This window comes from Ochotona curzoniae, unplaced genomic scaffold, assembly GCF_017591425.1.
Source record: "Ochotona curzoniae isolate NIBS_2020 unplaced genomic scaffold, NIBS_Ocur_1.0 scaffold_4683, whole genome shotgun sequence".
Taxonomy (NCBI): domain Eukaryota; kingdom Metazoa; phylum Chordata; class Mammalia; order Lagomorpha; family Ochotonidae; genus Ochotona; species Ochotona curzoniae.
In genome coordinates, this window is record NW_024467121.1 from 6,241,955 (window position 1) to 6,264,595 (window position 22,641).

The 22,641-nt window shown below is 37.7% G+C and overlaps 1 protein-coding gene across 5 annotated transcripts in view; it reads left to right on the forward strand.

Moving 5' to 3' along the window:
- MLLT10 (MLLT10 histone lysine methyltransferase DOT1L cofactor) overlaps positions 1-22,641 on the forward strand; it is a 163,325-nt gene that overhangs the window by 55,756 nt on the left and 84,928 nt on the right. For 4 of the 5 annotated variants that reach the window (XM_040967959.1, XM_040967958.1, XM_040967960.1 and 1 more), the window contains 4 exons: positions 5,858-5,967; positions 16,195-16,298; positions 17,908-18,001; positions 19,832-19,927. In XM_040967959.1, coding sequence (XP_040823893.1) covers positions 5,858-5,967; positions 16,195-16,298; positions 17,908-18,001; positions 19,832-19,927 — 404 coding nt within the window. The remainder of the gene's footprint in view (positions 1-5,857; positions 5,968-16,194; positions 16,299-17,907; positions 18,002-19,831; positions 19,928-22,641) is intronic. The other variant, XM_040967961.1, reaches the window with a different exon arrangement.

Consider the following 22,641-nt stretch of genomic DNA (forward strand, 5'->3'; position numbering starts at 1 on the left):
ATAGGTTGAGATTTACAAAATGAAAAATTTGGGACTGGCATGGTGTAAAAGAGGCTAATTCTCTCCCTTTAGCACAGGTGTTTCATTTGGGCACTGGTTTGAGTCCTGGATGCTCCAATTCCAATCCAGCTCCTTACTTATGAGCTGGGACGGCAGTGGAGGATGGCCCAAGTCCTTGGGTCCCTCTACCCATATGGGAGACCTCGGAAAGTCACTCCTGGCTCCTGGCTTTGGATTGGCTCTGCTCTGGCTGTTGTGGCTGTTTGGGGAGTGAACCAGCTAATGGATGACCCATCTCTGTTTCTACTTCTCTCTCTATATAATGTCCTTTTCAAATAAAAATAGAAAAATTTTTTTTAAAGATTTATTTATTTTTATTGGAAAGCAGATACACGGAGAGGAGGAGAGAGAGAGAGAGAGGAAGATCTTCGTCCACTGAATCATTCCCCAAGTGACCACAACGGGCCTCAAGCATTTTCTACATTTTTTGTCCTTGAATTTTTCTTTTTTCTTTTTCTTTTTTTTTTTTTTAAGATTCAGATATTTTTATTGGAAATTAGATTTATAAGAGACACAGAAAGATCTTACATCCACTGGTTCTCTCCCTAAGTGGCCACCATGGCTGTAGCTGAGCCGTTCTGAAGCCAGGAGTCTCCCCTGGGTCTCCAAAGGAGGTAGGGTCCCAATGCTTTGGCCTGGCCTAGACTGCTTTCCCAGGCCACAAGCAGGGAGCTGGATGGGAAGTGGAGCAGCTGGGATACAAACTGACACTCCTATGGAACCCCGGTCATGCAAGGCGTGGATTTTAGCCACTAGGCTACATTCTGGGCCCCTGTCCTTGAGTTTTTTAAAGATTTATTTTTATTATTTTGTTTATTGGAAAGGCGGATATACAGAGAGGAGGAGAGACAGAGGAAGATCTTCCATCCGATGATTCTCTCCCCAAGTGAGCACAACTGCCGATGCTATGCCGATCCGAAGCCAGGAGCCTCTTCTGGGTCTCCCACGCGGGTGCAGGTTCCCAAAGCTTTGGGCCGTCCTCGACTGCTTTCCCGGGCCACAGGCAGGGAGCTGGAAGGGAAGCGGAGCTGCTGGGATTAGAACCGGCGCCCATATGGGATCCCGGGCGTGCAAGGCGAGGACCTTAACGACTGCGCCACTGTGCCGGGCCCATGTCCTTGAGTTTTAACAATGATTATTATTCTATCAGTTGTACTGGAGTTTTAAAAATGATTATTATTCTATCAGTGGGCTTCCTTATTATTTTTGATTTGGTGAATTCCTTAAATTTGTCAATTTGTATGATTTATAAAGTATTGGAAGTTTTGGGGCTTAATATAGCTGTTCTCTATGTGACTTCCTCCTCTCCTGGAAATTCTGTGTGTATGTTTATGGATAATTATGTTCTATAAATTATTTAGGTGCTATCACTTTTTTCTTTTTTGTCTTTTGTTCCTCACTGCCTCCTTTTTTGTTCATTTCCTTGATCCCCAGATTGGAAATTTTCAAATGGTTTGACTTTATTTTGTATTTTTTTCCCCTGTTCTGCATATTCATATCTGCTCTTGAAACCCAACCATGGCCATCTGCCATTCTGCCCAGAGTTCTCACTGCGAGGCTAAGCTGGCCTTCCCCTGAGACAAGTGCCACCTAGAAAAGAAAAACAAAATACATGCACACTAGAGGATTTAGGGTATTTTGCTTCAGTGCTTACACATTTTAGCTTTAAAATTTTTGTCCCTTTTCTGTAATTTGTTTTTTCTTTAATGATGCTAAACTGTTTGAAATAGTTGATTTGAAGTTTGTCTGTAAAATTCAGTATCTTTACTTTCACAGGCACATTTTTTGTTAATTTCTTTCTGAATAGGCCATGTTTTTGTTTTTCTTTGCATATGTTTTTTAAAGAACTGGGCATATTAATTATTACCTAATTGTGTTCTTAGCCCCTGTCAGGATTTAATATTTTTGCTTGCTGTTGGGGAAAGGTATTTATTGTTTTTGTGGTTTGTAAAATATGAAGTTGTTGCCATATGTTTGAGTTTTCTGTATCTTTGCTTTGTTTACCGTTAGTGTTTTGACAAAAAAATTTTAATACCAGTTGGGTGAGAAGGAAAATTGAAAAGGAAATGAACAACAAAACCTTTCTTGTATTTTTGAAGATAGAGCGCATAGTAGGCTTTTCTTCAGTGACTGACAAATCATTTACAGCTTGCTGCTAGTGCTGTACCCCAGATTCCAGCAAGGGTTCAAAGTTTAGGGTTTTCTCAGATCGTTTAGGAGGGTCCTGGAGTCCAGCCTTGTTTTTTGTTCCCAAGCGTAATATGCTTCTGAATGTAACAGTTTCCTCCAGGAATTTTACTCCTTGTTTTTTTCAAATATTTTGTTTTTTAATGATTTATTTATTTATTTATTTTAAAGTCAGAGTTATAAAGGGAGAGAGAGACAAATTTTCTATGTACTTACTGGACTCCCCAGATGGCTACAATGGTTGGAACTGAGTTGATCTGAAGCCAGGAACAAGGAGCTTCTTCTGGGTCTCTTTCGTGGGTGAAGGGTCCCAAGGACTTGGAGCATCTTCTTTTGTTTTCCCAAATGTGTTAATAGAGAGTTGGATTGGAATTGTAGTAGCTGGCTGCTCATGGGATTCTGGCACCTCAGTCTGAGTCTAAATAAATGAATTTTAATCAGGAAGTATCAAATATATGTGAGACAAAATTAGCCATTGCTGTAATGAACTGAAGACTTCTAACATAAACTCTAGAAGTAAAAGCAAAAATTGAGCCATCAGTGGCTAGATTAACAACTGTTTCAACATGGGTGAAAAGAAAAGCGTTGGAGGTGAGCATCATGGTGTTGCAGGCTAAGCGCTCATACCAGAGTGTGCTCTACTTGCACTCCAGTGTCCTGCTGTTGCATCCCAGGAGGTAGCAGCTTATGGCTGAAGTGCAGGCCATTAAAGATCCAGATTCAGTCTGGCTGTTGTAGGCATTTGAGAAGTGAACCAGCAAATACAAGACTGATATTTCTGTTTCTCCCTCCTGCCTTTTTTAGTTTTTAAAAATTTATTTATTTTCATTGGAAAGTCAGATTAATAGAGAAGATGGCAGAAAGATCTCTAATCTGCTGATTCACTTTCCAAGTGGCACACTGCCTAAATGGTCACAACAGCTGGAGCTGAGCTGATCCAAAGCCATGAGTCCAGAGTTTCTGGGTCTCCCACGCAGGTGCATGATACCAAGGCTTTGGACTGTCCTCGACTGCTTTCCCAGGCCACAAGCAGGGAGCTGGATGGGAAATGGAACAGTCGGGATGTGAACTGGTCCCCAAATGGCATCCCGGCACATGCAAAGCAATGACTTCAGCCACTAAGCTACCGTACTGGGCCCCAAAAGAAGTATTTTAAATATACTTTTTAAAAAGAATTGGTAGGTGAAAAGGTAGGTCAGAAGAAAAAAATCCAGAATATTAGCATAAAGCAAAAAAGTATGAAACAGACAAAAAGAGCAGGATGAGTTATGTCACCATCCCCGTATCAGTGTCTCTACTGTGGTACTTCCAGTCGTGCTCCCTGCTGATGACCTGCGAAGAGCAGCAGAAGGTGGCCCAAGTATTTGAGCACCTGGGAGGCATGTGAAGCTTCTAGCTTCATCCTAGCCCAGTCCTAGCTGCTGCTGTGGGCCAGAGGATGGAAGTGGGCTTGCTCTTTCTCGCTGTCTCTTCTCTTAACTCTTTCAAATAAAGAAATTATGTATCTGTATATTCTCTATGTGTGTGTATGTATATATATATATATATATGCACACACACGTATATATACATACACACACATACATATAATTTCATTTTATGATATAGTTTCATAGGCTCTTGGATTCCCCCAACCCCTTCCCTAGCCCTCCCCCCATATTGAATTCTCCCATATTGTTACAGTAGTACAGTTCATAACCAGTCATGATTCCTTCATTGCGGGCATGGACCATGCAAGAGTCCAGTATCTTTTTATCCAGATAAATTCAACAGTTTCATTGGGAGACCATCCCTGATCTGAAAGTAGAGCTGGCAGAGTATCATCCCCTCCAATGAAAAGCTACTACACAACTTCAGCAATAGGAGGAAACATGGAAATTTACAATATCATGAATTAACATGGCATTGAGTGACCAGTATGTTAGAAAATACAAATTCTTAATCACATCCTATAACTATTCCCTTGGCATCTCAATTTTAGTATATACACAAGCAGTTGCTATAAACCTTAAGATGGTTATAGGGTACTATTCAGCTGTCTCGTGTCTATTTTCATTTTTATATTTAGCAGCTTATAGTATTCAAGCATGATTTTTGCCTCTCTATATTTTAAAGAACATGGAGGAGCAATGAAAAATAGAACAGCCTCACACATACATAATCTGAGGCACAGAGAAATATGACAGAGAAAATGACACAAGCAGTATTTTAAATAATTATCCTGAAATACTTTTCAGAAAATAACACCCAGCAATTAGAAATTGTAAATAAAATACATTCAAAGCGAGAAACTTTAGTGGAACTATAAAGAGATAAAGATTATATTTTTTAAGGATTTATTTGTTGAAAGCAGAGAGGAACAGAGAGGAGGAGGGAAATTGTGTGCATTCACTGGTTTCCTTTAGAGGCTAAAACAAGCAGAACTGGCCGGGCCCAAGCGGGAGCCAGGAACTCCGGGCTAAGTGCTTGGGTTGTCTTCTGTTGCTTTGCCAGGATTAGTAATTTCCCAGGCTGGATTGAAAGCAAAGAGCAGCCTGGGGATGGAGCAGCACTGGGATGCCTATGTTGCAAACAGTGGACAACAACACCAGCCCCATATTTATTTTAATACATTTATTTTTGTGTTAATTCCTAAATACCAAAACATTTTGATATTCGTCTCTGGTTTCTGTTAATGTCTCTCTTATGTTTCGCTTTTTGTCATGCTGGGAATTCTAATTAACAAGTTGTTAGAATTAAAGTCTGAGTCAAGATGAACCTGAGAACATGGTACTTTTTCTTTTTGTTGCCTAGGAGTACTTGTAATTTATTATTGCCTTATAGAAGATGACCAGGTAATCTCTGTGAGGGCCTGTGTCTTTTAGCTTATTCTCCTGTCTGGAGTGTAGCCCTTTACTATCACCATGAAAGGGGATGGGAAGCTTAGTAGTAGTTTCCTTCATCTCTAGGTCTCTTAGGGAACATGTTCAAACTACCGGCCTCCAGAGTCTGTCAGTGGGACCTTCTCTGTAACTACTTTCTCGGATATTGGAAAATGCTTTGGGCCAAAGTGGTCAAATGTTATACCCACTCCTGGATTTTATCCTTTTCTGGTTTTAACTCAGCAGTTCTTTAATAGTTCGCCTTTTTAATATCTTCAGTCACATTTAAAAAATAAAAAAATATCAATTTTTATGAAATATTTCAAAATGGAAGTTGAACGTAGTAAAACCATGGAATTTGACATAATGTGAAAAAATAGTGACATTTTAAAAAGTTAACATTAAAATTTTAAAACTATTTCCCTTACTCTGAAGCAGTTGAAATTTTTAATGTGGTTCTCATAAGTAATTTGATGTGAAGAATGTTATTGTTATGAGAAGTGCAGTGCTAGCGTCTGGATTTTGCAGGTGTTTTCCTTTGCCCACTGTTCAGTGTAACTGGAAATATGACTAAGGATGTTTTGTTGTTGGTTTGATAGTTCTCATGCCCTGGAACTGAGTCAGTAATGGGGATTGCTTTTAATATCTTTGTTGTACATTTGCTTAAACAGGCACTTATGTAGGTATCTCTTTAGAAAGGTAGTGGTTTGTAAACTGATAAAATGACCTTATGATTTATTCACTTTTAGGTTGGGCTCATGTGGTTTGTGCCCTGTATATCCCAGAGGTACAGTTTGCCAATGTTGCTACAATGGAACCAATCGTTTTACAGTCTGTTCCTCATGATCGTTATAATAAGGTACAGTGCATATTATTTTTATTACGGATTCATCTCAATTATATTTTAAAACCAGGAGATGGATGGGAATTTTTGTTATTTATGAAGTTAAAGGCTTTTGAAATTTTTACCTAGAGATTTCATCAAATCCCAGAGAAATTTGGAAAAAAACAGAATTACAGTGCTAAGCATCAACAATTATCCTGGAATGTTTCTGAGGTCACAGGAGTGTAAAACAAAGCTGTGATGTCTTTTATACCATTCTGTGTAGTTAATATTGTAGTAATTACCAGTCATTTTAATCCTTATCAATTTGTCTTCCAAGATTTTTTGATCATTTTTACTCTTTCAAGTTCTATTCAATTTAAATTAATCATTATTTTGGGTCATATTCATTATAATGTCATGCACTGTTTTTTCAGTAATGAAATTTTGTATCAGAATAGTACATATGTAGCCCGAAGATTTAATTTAATTATTATTATTATTTTTTTACTTTTTAAAGATTTATTTTTATTGGAAAGGTGGATATACACAGAGGAGGAGAGACAGAGAGGAAGATCTTCTGTCAGATGTTTCACTCCCCAAGTGACAGCATCAGCTGGCACTGCACCGATCTGAAGCCAGGAGCCAGGAGCTCTTCCGGGTCTCCCAAGTGGGTGCAGGGTCCCAAGGCCTTGGGCCGTCCTCGACTGCCTTCCTAGGCCATAAGCAGGGAGCTGGATGGGAAGCACGGCTGCTGGGATTAGAACTGGCGATCACATGGGATCCCGGAGCATTCAGGGCCAGGACCCTAGCCACTATGCCATAGTGCTGGGCCCAAGACTTGATTTTAGTTTAAAGATTTTATTTTTTGTTGCAAAGTCAGATATATAGAGAGGAGAACAGACAGAGAGGAAGATCTGTCTGCTGATTCACTCCCCAAGTGATCACAATGACCGCAGCTGTGCCGATCTGAAGCCAGGAGCCTGGAGCTTCATCTGTGTAAGAGTCCCAAGGCTTTGGGCCATCCTTGACTGCTTTCCCAGGCCACAGGCAGGGAGCTGGATGGGAAGCGGGGCAGCTGGGATTAGAACCGGTGCCCATATGGGTTCCTAATGCATTCATTTGCTAGGCCATGGCGCTTGGGCCTAAGAGTTGATTTTTTAAAAAAGATTTATTAATTTTTTTTATTGGAAAGTCATATATACAGAGAGGAGGAAAGACAGAGGAAAATCTTCTGTCTGATGATTCACTCTTCAAGTGGCCACAATGGCCAGAGCTGAGCTAATCCAAAGCTCAGAGCCAAGAGCCTCTTCCGGGTCTCCCATGTGGGTGCAAGGCTTCCAAGGCTTTGGACTATCCTCGAATGCTGTCCCAGGCCACAGGCGGGGATCTGGATGGGAGTGGGGCTGCCGAATTGGTGCCCATATGGGATCCTGGCGTGTGCAAGGAAATAACCCTAGAGCTGCTAGGCTACTACTGTGCTGGGTCCCAAAGACTTGATTGTTATTGTTGGCCTTCTAGAAGGAGAATGTTAATGTTTGCTTTATTCATGTAAATCCACATAAAGGTACTTCATGGAATAATTAAATATTTTTAAAAATTTATTTAGTTTTATTTGAAAAAATTAACAGGAGGAGAAGGAGAGAAAGGTCTTTCATCTGCAGGTTCATTCCCATGTGGTTGCAAAGGTCAGAGCTGAACTTATCCAAAGCTGGGAGCCAGGAGTTTCTTTCCACGTATTTTACATAGGTGCAATGTCCGAAGGACTTGGCCTGACTTCCACTGCCTTCTCATGCCATTTTCAGAGAGCTAGACTATAAGTGGAGCATTTGGGACATGGACTGCCACCCATATGCTGGCACTAGAAGGCAGAAGATTAGCATGTTTTGTCACCATGCTGGCTTCAGAATAATGAAATTAAAGATAAGTTTATGTTGGTGCAGCAGAATTTAAAATCCATGCCTGGTTTTCTCATAGTGTACATTTCTGATGAATGTTTTGATATGCTACTGTATATGTTGATTCTCGTCTGCATTTTAGAAGGCTTTTGTTGTTTTATGTTTGCCTTTAAAAGTGGTAACCATTGAATTGAAGATACATCTTCTGTCTGTGAAAGAAATTATCATGGGAGATAGTTCCATGGCTTCAAATGTTTTATATGGAAAAACTCTTTTTTTTTGAAATATTTAAAAGTGGAATTTGCCGAGTGTTAAATATCTTCCCATTAAAATACTTCTACTTTTTTTCTTGTTCATTTTGCTATAACATAAACATGAAGAATTTAGATATTATTGCTTAGTTTTTATCTGATTTTGAAAACTATTCCAGAATATTTTTGTGTGTAAGTGAAATTTCTGCCATATTTGTAGTGGATAGTATGTAATCAGGAGATTATTAGAATCTGTCATCTTTAAACTACCTTATTTTCTGTTTTTTTTAAAGATTTATTTTTATTATTTTTTTATTAGAAAGGTGGATGTACAGAGAGGAGAGACAGAGAGGATGTTTTGTTTGTTTTTTAAATGAGCGAGATGGAGACAGAACTGCCTTCTGCTGGTTTACTCTCCAAATGCCTGCAGTGGCCGGAAATGGGAGCAGGAGTCGGAAACTTAGTCCAGATCTTATGTAGGGAGCAGGAAATCCATCACTATTGCCTGCAGGGTCTATGTGGGAAACCAGAGTTAGGAACCAGTTCTAGGAATGGAACCCAGGCATCTAATGAGGGACACATTTATCTTAACCACTAGGATAAGTAACCTGTTACAACCCCTTATCTTCATTTGAAGAACCTAGTTTGGTGTCTGGCATGTAGTGGATAGCAGTACATTGTCATGTATAAAAATGTGTGGACATTTTGGAAAATTCTGTAATCATATTGAATGAATTCCTCTAAAATACAAATGCCATTTTACACTAGTATGTGAAACTGCAATGTATCATTATATGCAGTCTGTTTACCATTTGACAAACAGTTTTGCTTTACTATTTTGTTTTTTTTTCTTTTTTTTGTAAGACTTTTACTTGAAAGCCTTGGTGACAAAGAGGGAGGATGAGAAAGAGAGAGAGAAGGGGAGAGAGAGAGAGAGAGATATCATGACTGGCTAATTCACTTCCCCCAAAAAGCTGGTTCACTTGGCAAAGCTGGAAGTGGAGCAGCAGAAGCCCAGGAGTCGGGAACTCCATGCACATCTCTCTGAGCTGGCTCTCTGAAGTACTTGGGCCGTCACTTGCTGAGGAAGCTAGCTCTGAAGTGGGATAGCTGGGACTTGAACTGGAACTCTGGGATTCAGGCATCCTAAGCAGTGACTTACCTCACTGGGCTGTAGTGCTTGCCTAGTCTTTGCTGTCCTTTCTAACGAAAGATGTTAGTTTCCTTTGTAATGGAAAATGTTTGAGTCATTTTCCTTATTAGTAATGTCATTTGTTTTCAGGTATTCTGAAATGATTTCTTTTTATGTTTTCTAATTGATACTGTATTTTTTCTAACAAAGCATTTAATGTTTAAGATAATATTATTTTATTTTTCTAATACAGTAGTTTAAAAATTATGTAATTTGTACAGCTCTTTTTTTTTTTGCCTTTGATGGTATCAGAGTAAACTTTTCACTACAGTAATGTCTAAATTAAAAAAAAAATACTCTCAGAACTTCATTGTCAAAATTACTTTTCCTTAGAGTTGACATTCATTCAGCCTAGTTGCCTCTTTGCCGGTGTCAGCATAGTGAGTTAATTCTCTGCCTGTGGCACCAGTATCCCATATGGGCAGCAGTTCAAGTTTGTGCTGGCTGCTCCTCTTCCCATCCATCTTTTTGCTTAAGGTCTGGGAAAGCAGTGAAAGATGGCCCAAGTGCTTGGGTCCCTGCAACCACATGAAAGACCCAGAGAAGCTCTCACCTTTGGACCAGCCCAGCTCTGGATGTTGTAGCCATTTAGCGAGTGAAGCAGTGGGTGGAAGATTCTCATGTGCCTTGTCCCTCCCTCCTCTCTATATTACTCTGATTTTCAAATGAAAATAAATACATTTAAAGAAGAAATTGCCTGCCTCCCACATTGGAGTTTTTAGGTTCAGGTTCCTGCCTCTGCCTTCCCACCAGTACAGACGCTGGGAGGCAGTGGTGATGGCACAAATAATTGCCTTCCTTCTTTATTACTTGAGAAAATCTGGTTTGAGTGCCTAGTAACTGGCTGTGGCCTCATTGGGCTGGAATTTTATGATCCCATGGTAACATCTGTCAAAAGAGCATTGTTTGCCTTGTAACATGCAGGGCAAGGCAGAGCAATTGATATATAGAGTTTGGAGAAGATCAACCAGTGAGTGGGTATTGTGTAAGATATAACACATGGGACTATTGCTGTGGTGTAGCTGGTTAAGCTGCCAGCTCCTGCACGTTCAGTCCAGCTCGCTGCTAATGATCCTGGGAAAATAGCAGCAGGTAGCCAAGTACTTGAGCTGCTGCCACTCAATTGAGAGACTGGGATGGAGTCTTGGGCTCCTCACTTCCATCTGGCCCAGCCCTGGGCAGTGAAAAGATTCTATCCCCTCTCCCTTCCCCGCTCTGACTTTCAAAGAACTATATATTTAAAATAAGAATGTACATATATGGGGAGCTTAAAGTTTCTCCTATAATTCCATTCTTTTCAGTGTTTATGACATCCTGTTAAATGTGCTAGGCCTATATGACAATTTGTAAATTGATGTATGTGCATGGATTCTAGTAGTCCACAGAAAGTTTACCTAGTAGTATACTAGAATTGAGTAAAGAACAGGTATCTTAGAAGAGGTTGCAAATTCTTTGCATTTTATTTTTTTATTTTAAAGATTTATTTATTATTGGAAAGTCAGATTTGCAGAATGAAGGAGAGAGAAATGTCTTCCATCTCCTGGTTCACTTCCCAAGTGGTCACAACGGCTGGATATGAGCCGAACTGAAGCCAGGAGCTTCTTCCGGGTCTGCCACGTGGGTTCAGGGTCCCAAGGCTTTGGGCTGTCCTCGACTGCTTTCTCAGACCCTAAACAGGGAGGTAGAAGGGAAGTGGTGCAGCAGGGATACCAATTGGTGCCCATATGGGTTTCCTGTGTGTACAAGGCGAGGATTTTAGCCACCAGGCTACTGTGCTGGGCCCTGCATTTATTTATTATTTATTTATTTATCAATTTATGACACAGTTCCATAGGCTCTGGGTGTTCCCCCAACCCCTCCCCAAGCTCTCCCCCCACAGTGATTTCCTCTGTATTATTTCAGCAGTACAGCTCATAACCAGTCATAATTCCATCATTGTGAGCATGGACCATGCCAAGGAGTTCAGCATCCCACTATCCAGATAAATTCAATAGTTTCATTGGGAAACCATCCTTGATTTGAAAGCAGAGAAAAAAAGATTTATTTACTTTTATTTGAAAGGTAAATTTTACAGCTAGAGGAGGAGAAATGAGAGAGCTGCCATCCACTAGTTCGTTTTTCAAATGGCCACAATGGCCAGAAGTGGGCTGGTCTGAATCCAGGAGCCTGGAGCTTCTTCCTGGTCTCCCACACAGGTGCAGTGGCCTAAGGGCGTGCTTTCTCAGGGAGCTGGATGAAAAAGGGAGCAGCTGGGATTCCCACCTGCCTCCCAATAGGGGGGATGCTGGCACTGTAGGTGGAGGCTTAATTTACTGCAGCCTTACTGCTGGTCCCCAAATTCTCTGCATTAGAATAACAAGCCTTGGATTCCATCAGTAAGTGGAAGAGAAAGGAACAGTCACTTGAGTGAGTGTTAATTTTTACAGACCGATTGAACAAGATAAGTTTTGAAGTAGGAAACCGTAAGGAGTCTGTAATGGGGATGAAGATAAGGAGAAAGGGTAGTAGTGTTTTGTTAGGACCTTGAGTGTGACGTGTTGAATGCAGAGATGCGTTGTCAAAGGCCAGTTTTTCAGGTGCCTTGTGTTATATGTCGAGGAACTTCAACTTTATCATCTTTCAAGAGGTGTGTTTGGGAGGGATGTGCCTGGGTCTGTCTCAGAGATGTGGAAGGAGGATGGGGAGAGAGGATAGAAGAAACAGAAGTAGATGTATTTAAACTGGCTAGGCCATACATGGCAGTTTTCCAGAGATGAGCATCTGAATAGAATGTATGGAATGCTGGTACTGGAGAAGAGACAAAGATGTTGATAGTATGGAAGAGTATTGGTTTGGTGTGTTTGGGGTTAACTGAAGCTTTTTTTTTTTAGAATAAAAGTAAAGTTTTTTTTTTTTTTTTGAGTGTGTGTATTAAAGATTTGTTTGGAGACAAAGAGGGAAAGCTTGCATTGGTTGGTGCACTTCCCAAATGGCTCCAGCAGTCAGAGCTGGGCCTTAACTCTCTGTACTGAATCTTAGATGAATAAGGGTCCACCTGATGTTTGTGCTTTAAATAATGATAGTGAATTTTTGCTGTATCTACAACAGGTATTTTTTTTCAGTTTGCCTTTTGGCTTTGGTTACCTTGAATAGACAGACATTAATAGTTTATGGATTTTGTGGAATTGTCTATTACTTTTTAAATAGTGATTACAAAGGAATGGAATCTTTTCCAAAACATAAAAGAAATCTTCAATAAGTTCATGAAAAATGTATTATTATTATGCATGGATTTAAAATTTATTGTACTGACATAAACGTATCATTTAATTCTATTTTCATAAACTTTTAAGTTCCTTTTCATTTCTTATACAACTCTGGCCCTGATTGTTGTTTTTAACCAAGCTTTGCAAAGACTCCATCGTTGTTCTTTAGATACTTTTATCTGCATTTCTTATCTGGATATATGAAGTTTGTTCTTCTGGTTATATAATTTAAAAAGTTATTTAAACAATTTGTTTTTTTTACTAATTTTTTTTCTTCTATGAACTCAGTTGATCTGTTGAGCCTCTTTAATTAGGTGAATTTTCATTTGGTTGGTAATTTTGTGATGTAGGTAGCCAAAGATAAAGCTAGCAAGGAGCTGCCTGCAGCCCATGTGTCCTGCTCCAGTTCCCCAGCTTCATTTCCTATATATGGGCCACATTGTGCATTTTTTTAAAATTAAAAACTGATTTTAGTTAATATGTTTCATCTTCTGTGGATAATGGTTTTTTATTATCCTGTGTTTCTTATTGTAGGTGTTTTCATTTTTAAAATAAAGTTTTATTTAAGTATTTGAAAGAAAGAGTGAGAGATTTTAATTCACTACCTAAATGTCCACATTGGTCAGGGCTGGGCTAGTCTGAAGCAGGGACCTAGGAATCAATCTGGGTCTCTCACATAGGTGGCAGGTACCCAAGTTAATTGAGCTATCACCTGGAGTTACCAACTCAGGCCCGAGTCATGTGGTTAGATGGGACTCAACAACTTCAACTCTATCACCTGCTGTCTCCCAGAATGCTTATTAGCAGGAAGCTGGACTCTGTGGAACAGAGCTTGAACTCGGGCAGTGTGATCTGGGATGTCAGCATCCTGAGTGGCAGCTAAGTCCACTGCATCACAGCACCTGTCTGGAGTCATGATAGTCTCAAACGGTCATATTCAAACCTATCCCCTTTTCTCTTTTAGCTTAGCTGCCTAGAATCATCAGATCTTGAAGCCATAGAAAAACACTGGTCAGATTATACTTCATTCACCTTAGCTTGTTAGATTTTTACTTTATACTTTTTGATTATATCCTTGACATTGAAAGTCTTCATCAAGGAGATCCAAGGTTCTCTTCTTGTTCCTTAGAGGTAGAAAGATATATCTTTTTTTTTTCTTCTTAAGATTTACTTATTTATTTGAAAGGCAGATTTACAGAAGAGATCATCTATATGCTGGTTCACTTCTCCAGTGTCCGTATCAGCTGGGCATGGGTCAGGGTGAAGTCAGAACCCTGGACCTCCATTTGGGTCTCCAGAGTGAGTGGCAAGGACCCAAGCATTTGGGCCATCTTCTGCTACTTTCCCAGGCACATTAGCAGGGAGCTGAATTTGAAGCAGTGGAGCAACCGGCAGCTCTATGGGATGCTGGCACTGTAGATGGCAGCTTAACGTGCTGAGTCATGCTGGCTCTAGCAATGAGTCTTTCAGACCATCAGCTATGAATTGGATTTTATATACATACTTTTAAGATTTTTTTTTTTTTTGGGAAAGGCAGACTTAAGGAGAGAGACAAAGTGCTTCCATCCACTGATTTAGTCTCCAAATGGCCACAACAGCTGGAACTGGGCCAGTCTACAGCCAGGAGCCAAGAGCCTCCTCCAGGTCTCCCACACGGGTGCAGTCACAAGGCTCTGGGCTACCCCGTACTGCTTCCCCAGGCCACAAGTAGGGAGCTGGAAGGAAGTGGAGTTGCTAGGATACAAACTGGTGCCCATCTAGGATCTTGGAGTATGCAAGGCCAAGACTTTAGCCATTAGGCTACCACCCTGGGCCCATAAACTGGATTTTGTTTTCATTTCTAGCTTCCTAAGAGTTGCTGTTGGGTTGAAATAAATTCTTATTTAGGTGATTTTTTTTTTTTTTATCAGAGATTGTTCTAAAGCCCTTTGAGCATTATTGATGCATGAAGTTGTATATGGTTTGGAGGATACTTTTAAGTCTGCTGTAAATTCTGTTTTGATTTCCTTCAATTAATGCAAAGTGATTCTTATGCACAGCCTTCTGGACCCTTAAGAATGAATGTGAACCCAGGGGTCCTTTTTTGCTGCCTTTCTTGTTCTTTCTGAAAGTTGTAGCTGATGCACAGTTGTTTCTTCTAGTATCTTGGAGCTGTCAGTTCTGCCGTATTGCTCACCACAGACCTCTCCATTGTGCTTTTATTGAGTAGTTGCACTGGAGATGAATTTGGGTACTCTATGGCATTCTTATTAATCTGGAATGAAGAATCATAATTCTATGCATTTGTGGAAACTGCAATGTTTTGGTCTATTTCTATGTGTACACTGTGAAATTCTTTGTTTTTTTTTTTTCACATGAGTTTCATGTTGTATTCCAAAAAGGTCCTTCAGGTCTGCTGAAGGTTAGAGCCCTGGAGGTGTTGGTTTGTGAGGATGCTGGAGTCTGAACAGGGAGACTGGCAGCCTGGTACCTGCCTCCCCCCCTCTAGGGTGAAATTACAACCCTACACTGAAAACGGGGACAGAGGGAGCACTGGTCTGCATGGCGCACTCAGGTGGACCTCTGTTCTGGGATCTGAGGGCAGAAGGCAAGTGGACGTTGGGGTCCGATTATGGCTCAGAGGCCACAGTTTTTTTTACTGTTCTTAGTGAAAGTCAATAAATTTTGTATAGATTCTTATTTTTATTTTATGTTTTTTAGTTTGCTGTTTGTCCTTAGGACAATTCCCGAGGCTTTAATTGGAGTTTTTTAATTTATATATTTTTTTACCTCTGAAATGATTTACTCCTTTGGTGAGGATCCACATAACTTTTCATTCTGCCATTCTGGTTGTCCTGTCTACTCCTGCCTTTTTTTTTTGAAGAACACAGGTGTCCATGGCATTTTAAGTGTTGATGAAGTTAGCTAATTTATTGCTGTTATTACTGTTTAGAAATTGGTTTCTTCTTCAATGTGTCTTTGTGATTATAGTTTGATATTTATTTGTATACCTGACTTTTAATCAGCTAAAAGTAGTACTCATTATACCCTGAGAGTCATAGGCTACCACGTGTGTAATCGAATATTCCATCATATGACCAGCCATGAATTTGAGATTGAAAAAGCAATGTTTACTTTTAAATGGGAAATGAACCAGCTGTCAAAGTTCCTGGAGGTGCTCATCCATTTACACTTCTTGGGGGCATTCTGGACTTGTTAACTAACGTGTCTTCTTCCCTACTCAGCTTGTCAAGTTGGTGGGGCTAAATGACAGCTTCCATAAGATGTTTCCTGTAAAGTTGGAATGACCTAAACCTTGCTTAGACACTAGGACTGTCCTTTGTTTCTTATGCCCCAACTCCTTGTGTTAAATAAATGTGCTTATTTCTTGCTGAGTAAAGATGAGCCTGCATCTTGTGGTATACTATGTGCTGGTCTCAGTGTCTGTGAAACTGATTTTTGACATACTGGCTTTATGAACTGTTATGTTACTAGGTGTATTTTTGTGTTATTGCTTATGTTTTCCTGTTTGCATGTTTGTGAAAATTATTTAAACTATCCTCAAAAGAATTCATGTTCTGAAAGTAGTTTAAATAGTAAACATGACCTACATTTTTTAATGATAATTATAAAATTCATGTTCATGTTATGGACTTGTATGATTTTTGTTTTGTTTATTTATTTCTCTCTATCCCTAGACTTGCTACATTTGTGATGAACAGGGACGAGAAAGCAAAGCAGCCACTGGTGCTTGCATGACATGTAATAAACATGGATGTAGACAGGCTTTCCATGTAACTTGGTAAGTGTGTGCTTATCATTATACAGAACTGAGATCCGGGAATAAATTGTGTGACAAAATTAAAGACCTTTAGTTAGGTGCCCATACTTTAAAATGTTTTTTTTTTTTTTGGTTAATGGTCAGATCTACTTCTATGTAATGAACATGATTCCTTTGAGTGCATTTACTCCAGATAATATAATCTAACTTTAGTTTGATTTTATTGGAAGTATTGATATTAACTACTCTTTGGAGTTGACATTAAGATTAAAGGAGTTGATATAAGTAAATTTAATGCAGTGCTTTACTTACTATAATAATTCAGTGCTGATGTACTAGGAAAGCAGCAGAAGATGGTTCAAGTTCTTGGGCCCTGCTACCCATGTGGCCGACCTGGCTCTTGGCTTTAGCCTGCCCTGCCCTGGCTGTCAACCACTGGGGGAGTTAATGAATTGTTGTAAAAGCTCTGTGTATTTCTCTGTCTCTCCCTCTAACTCTGCCTTTAATAAATCTTAAAAAAATTTAATAAATGATAAGTGTTTCAGTTAAGAGTCTCAAGGGGAAAATGATGGGATCACTGTCGTTCTTCATGTTATAGTGCTGCTACTTCTCAAACATTTACTTCAGGTATTTTTTCAGCATAAAATTTCATGAGCAAATTTGTTCAAAAGTAGATTCCTATGTAATTCATAATAAATCAAAGTAGCAGTTTGGGAATAATTCAGTTACTAATTTTAATGCGTGCTGCCAATGTAGGTGTAGGCTTATTGCCAGAGCATTTAGAGTTTGGATATATGATATGCTTTTGGGGAATGAAAAGTGATTTATTTGTTTATTTAAAAGGAACATTATATAAAGAGAGGTCTTTCATCGTCTCTTAAACTCCCCAAAGAGCCGGGACTGGGTTAGGCTAAAGCCAGGAACTTCCATCCAGGTCTTACTGCTGTCTTTCCCAGGTGTATTAGCAGGAAGTTGGATTGGAAGAAGAGCAGCCAGGACATAACTTCTGTTATGAGGTGCAAGTGTCCCAAATGGTAGCTTGTACTGTTGCACCATAGTGACCGCCATCTCATGGTTTTTTTTAATGTCTTTTTGAAAAATTGAATTAATTACATATTGCATTATGTGACACAGTTTCATAGGCACTGGGATTACCCCCGCTTCTCCCCCAACCCTCCCGCCATGGTGGATTCCTACACCTTGCTGCATAACCACAGTGCAAGTTCAGTTGAGATTCCTTCATTGTAATATGTTTGTTTTTTTAAACAACAAAAATAGCTTTAGGTTTTGTTACTCTTTTTTCATTGCAAAGCGCAATTCATGTTATCTTGTCCACTGTGTTATTACTTGAAATTACTAGACTAAAATTGTAAATTAATCCTGGGTGAATTCCTTTTTATCCTTTTTAATAAAGAGTATGTAATCTGTGTCTATAGGATTAATGCCATTTCAGCCCATTAGAGAGGCATGACTTTGCATTAGTATCTGTGCTCTAAAATAGTAAAATGAAATTTTAATTATGGGTGAGGTGGAAAATTTATCTTAAAACAGTTTTCATGATTGTAAGTTGGTTCCGTTTGTATGCACTGTGGCTTGAGTTTGTACTGATATTCTGGACTTTTCATTTCAGTGCACAGTTTGCTGGACTACTTTGTGAGGAAGAAGGTAATGGTGCAGATAATGTCCAATACTGTGGCTACTGTAAATACCATTTTAGTAAGCTGGTAAGAATTTTTTTGAATTTCATATTATAATAATACGTTTTAGAATAGACATACTTTTTGTTAGTAAAAGCTTGTCCTTTTCCTTTGATGGTTGGGAAAATCAACTGTTAGCTTTTTAAAATATTTTTAGTTAGATTTTTGACATCTGATTATTTTGTGATTCTTTATGACTTATTTCTGCTTCATCAGATTCATCCATTTTATTTTTTGATTATTTTTTACTTTACAGTGAAGAGCCAAACTTAAGTAAGGATGTTTTGTAGTTTCATTAGCCGCTGTGTGTTTTTGCAGGTGTTACTTTGAAGAACCAGTATTTCTCTAATGTACCAGAGTCGTCGTCTTGGTCGTCTCCATTTCTTTAATGATGCAGATTCATAACACTGAACTTTAAGGCTTTTTAAAGAAAAGTATAAATGAATATATTCCTTGTGAATGAGATGCTTGCTTGCTTTCTTTCAATATTTTAAAATAATATCTTTAGGGACCTTCAACATAGGAAATCAATAGCTCATGCCTTTGGAATTCTTATTTATATGAAATGCTTTTAAGCCCTGTGTAGTATGTGGGCTAATAATATACTCTCTAATAGCATACTCTATATAAATATGAATAGTGATTTCATGATTATAATGTAATGTTAAAATTCCCATTATCTTGTACTACTGTGCTTTCCCCCTTATATTTAGATACATATTTCTCTTGTGTTACAGTTGCCTGCATTGTTAGATAGAAGTCACATCCTGTGCAGGTTTTTAGTCTGCGGGCAGTAGGCATTGGTATAGAGCCTAGGTGAAAACAGGCCATCTGGACACTTATGTTTCTATACACTCAATGATGTTTGCACAGTGACATAATTTGCCTAAGGCATTTTTTAGACTGTATCTGTCATATTAGTGTAGTTAAGACTGTATATGTGTTTTGGTTAATGCTAAAAATAATTTTAAATTTTATTGACTGACAAAGATTAAATATTTTAAGACAAATTTTGGGAGTGTAAAATTTAAAATTTTTCTTCAAGGGTGATGATAGTATAATAATCTTCATCTTTGAAATGAAACATGATTAAGTAAAATATATAAGTCAAAGTTCCTATTTCATTGCAGGTTGCAGAAGAAGTCTGTTTAGTAATTTAATATGATTATACAGATAGAATCTGAATATCTCATGTAGTAATTTCAGCCAACTAGTTACAGTGCCACCTACTTCCATATATTCCAAATACCTGCCATATTCATACTTATTGGGCAATGGTGTGTTTTTCAAGACAGATATAAAATGCTTGTAGTAATGCTTTGAAAATGCATGAGTCTAATACTGACATCTTCTTTAATTAAAAATGTTTTTAAATGAACTTTAAATATGTTTTTAGATCATAGTAAGCTTTAATGCTGAAAGGGTAAAATTAAGAAATCTCTTGCTTTCCTAGTGGCATAAATTCTTCAAATATTTGCTTTTCTGTTCTTCCAGTCTTGGCATACTTCTTTAACATAGCATTTTTCCCCTTTGGTCAAAGAAGTTTTTTAAAAAAGCAGATGATGAGAATAAATAGCAACTTATTTGAAAACAACCTATTTCATACATTATTAATAAATATGTAAAAATATGGCATTAATGTTAAATTTAGAGTAGTTTTTCCTTTGTAACACAATGGATAATACATGGATGGTGTCTAAACTGGATTACTTAGATTGAGATAGTGAGACTTTATTTATTTTTTTTTTTACTTCAGTAGAAAAAGAAAAATAATTGAAATTTGAGTTGGTTTAAACCTAGCAAAAACTCTTAATTTCATATACATATACATATATGTATATATATTTTCTTTTTTAGAAAAAGAGCAAACGGGGATCTAATAGGTCATATGATCAAAGTTTAAGTGATTCTTCCTCTCACTCTCAGGATAAACATCATGAGAAAGAGAAAAAAGTAAGTGGATTTGTTGTTGCTAAATATGTAGCACATCAATTTAATAATTTTTTTTCCTTTTTAGTTAAAATTAAGTTTTTTTAAATAGCTAAACGGAGACATTAAAGTATGGAAAATTTTTGACTAGGAAAGAATGTTAGTCAAAGAGTAGATCTAAAATAATGCCATATTTGTGAATTTGATTTTACACATTAGAACCCATAATTTAACATGAAACTTGTTGGAAGCGTGAGAGATTTCTTGCATGTGTGTGGATTTTGGTCATCCTGGGAAGTCATCATGTGATTTCACTAACAAGTGTTGCTGTGTATCATTAGCTGATTGTCACATGCAAGTAATTATCTCATCAGGCTTTTTTCCTTTAGAGCAGTTTTGAAGTTCTGTATATTCTTGGCTGGTTTTTCTTTTTAGTGATGCTAATGACTTATTTTTCTAATGGCTTAATGTACCATTTATCTCAAAATAATTTGTCTTTTATTTAAAAACACTAAAGTCTTGCTTAAGTACTAATCTGTCTTCTAACTTACCTGTTTTCTGCTTAACCTTTTTCTTTGAAGGATATGATCAATTTTTAATGAACTACAAACAAGTATGAAAGTAGTCACTTGGTTTGTAATTTTTTAAGGCCATATTGTTAATGTAGTGGAAGGATACTAATATGACTTGATTTAAAGAAAGTAAGGATACAAATGACATCTTCAAATAGAAAGAGTGTTATACTTACATAAGTGGTATAGTTTCAAAGATGTTTCTGAATATTGTTCTAAAGATGAAATAGTTTTCTGTTTGTAAATTGTAGGACTTGGTAGGTGATAATGTGTAAACATTTTGGTTTGAATTTGTGTTTGTGCCTTTTTTCTGGCTAAATATTTAAAAAATTACTCGCCTTGTTCATTTAAATTTTCTATTAAGTGAAGTACAACTTTATGGTAGTTAGATTTATTTTTATGTATTTTAGATTTTAGCAAATATACATGTTTATACTTGTTTCATTGTGAGGTGGTTTTGTGATATTAGCAGGAGTAGGTCTTGCCTTTTATTGTTTGTTGATTAAAAATGGCAGTGCGGGCTGGGGGGCAAACAATGGCAGTGTTGCTTTAATTGTCTTAATATGCTGTGAAATTTTATTTAAGGTTTTTAAACTATATATTACATATGCTTGGGTAGGACTTATTAACTGGGATGCAGAGGGAAGTCTTACCATGAATAGTTTTGTTTTTGAGCCATTTTTGGAGCATTGTGTTGTTTGAAGCAGTGTTCACCATATTTTATTGTATATCATATCATGACATTTGCAGTAAAAGAATTAAATATAATAAAGTGTTGAATAAATACAGCGCTGATAACTAAACTTATTTGTTTTTTCTATGGGACTGAATTAGAGTATTATGTGAATTTTTTGTAGTTGTTGAATGCTAGTATAAAGATTATATTTAGAAAACCTTGTTTAGTTTTAATTTTTTAGAATTTTTAGAATATATAAATACTATTTAGGCTTTCTTTTTAAAATATAACAGTTTAGTATAACTTGATATTCTTGTTGTCAATCTTAAAATGTGTTTTTGTTCCTTTTGTAACTGGGGCGTCAGTAACATATAAAGCAAGCATATAAGTGTAGTAAAAATGCTGTTTATTTTTTAGACCTATTAGCTATAAGCATAGACTACTGTTTATAGCTTTAGGTTGCACATCCACAATTCTAACAAAATTATATCTTGAAAATGCTTGGGGGAAAAAGTTGCATTTTGTTGTTCATGCTTAGACTTTTTTTTCATTCGCTAAAAAATATAATTAACACAGTATTTACATTTATGACTTATTGTAAGTAACTTATTGTAAATTAGAGATAACTTAAGCAGCTATGAGAATATTATATGTAATAGTGTATACTGTGCATTTGGTGTAAGGGACTTAGCAGGTATGGGCTTTGGTATCTGTGAAAGATTCTGTAACCAACCCCCAGGGTTATTGAGAGTTGACCAGATTACAATGAAAAGGGGCTGGTGTTGTGGTTTAGTGGGTAAAGTTGTCCTGATGGCACCATCATCCCTTTGAGCAGTTGCTCTGCTTCTGATACAGCTCCTTGCTAACGCTCATGGGAAAGCAGGGGAAGTTGGCCGAAGTGTTTGGAATACCAGATGGAGCTCCTGGCTCCAGCCTGATCCAGTCCTGGATGTTCCAACCATTTGAGAATGAAGCAACAGATGGAATATGTCTGTTTCTCTGTCTCTGTGTGTCTTCCTTGTCACTCTTCCTTTCAAATGAATTAAAAAAAAAATAGTAATCATAATCCAGTGTGATGCTAGCTTCCTAATTTCCTGAATAGTTTGAGCTAAATTTTGGTGATGTTGTTCATACACCAGTTTGAACTACTTTCACCAAATTGTATTATCCACATTTATTTTGACATGTATGTTTCTTTGCTTAAAAATAATCACTTTTTGAATCCTAAAGTATGAAAACGTAACATCAACAATTGCATAGATTTCTCTTCAAACTAAAAATTCCCTGCTTCTCTGTGAACATCTTGGATGCCCTATAAAATAACTTTTTTAATTTTAAATTTTACCTTTAATATTGTTTACATAGTTGAGAAGGATGCCTGCCCATGTGGGCCTCTAATTGGGGTAGGGAGGATGGAAGTATGGAGAAAGGTGGGCAGGATAAATGTTTCAATTCTTTTTGTTCTTTCCCCTCCTGTATCTGCTGCGGGG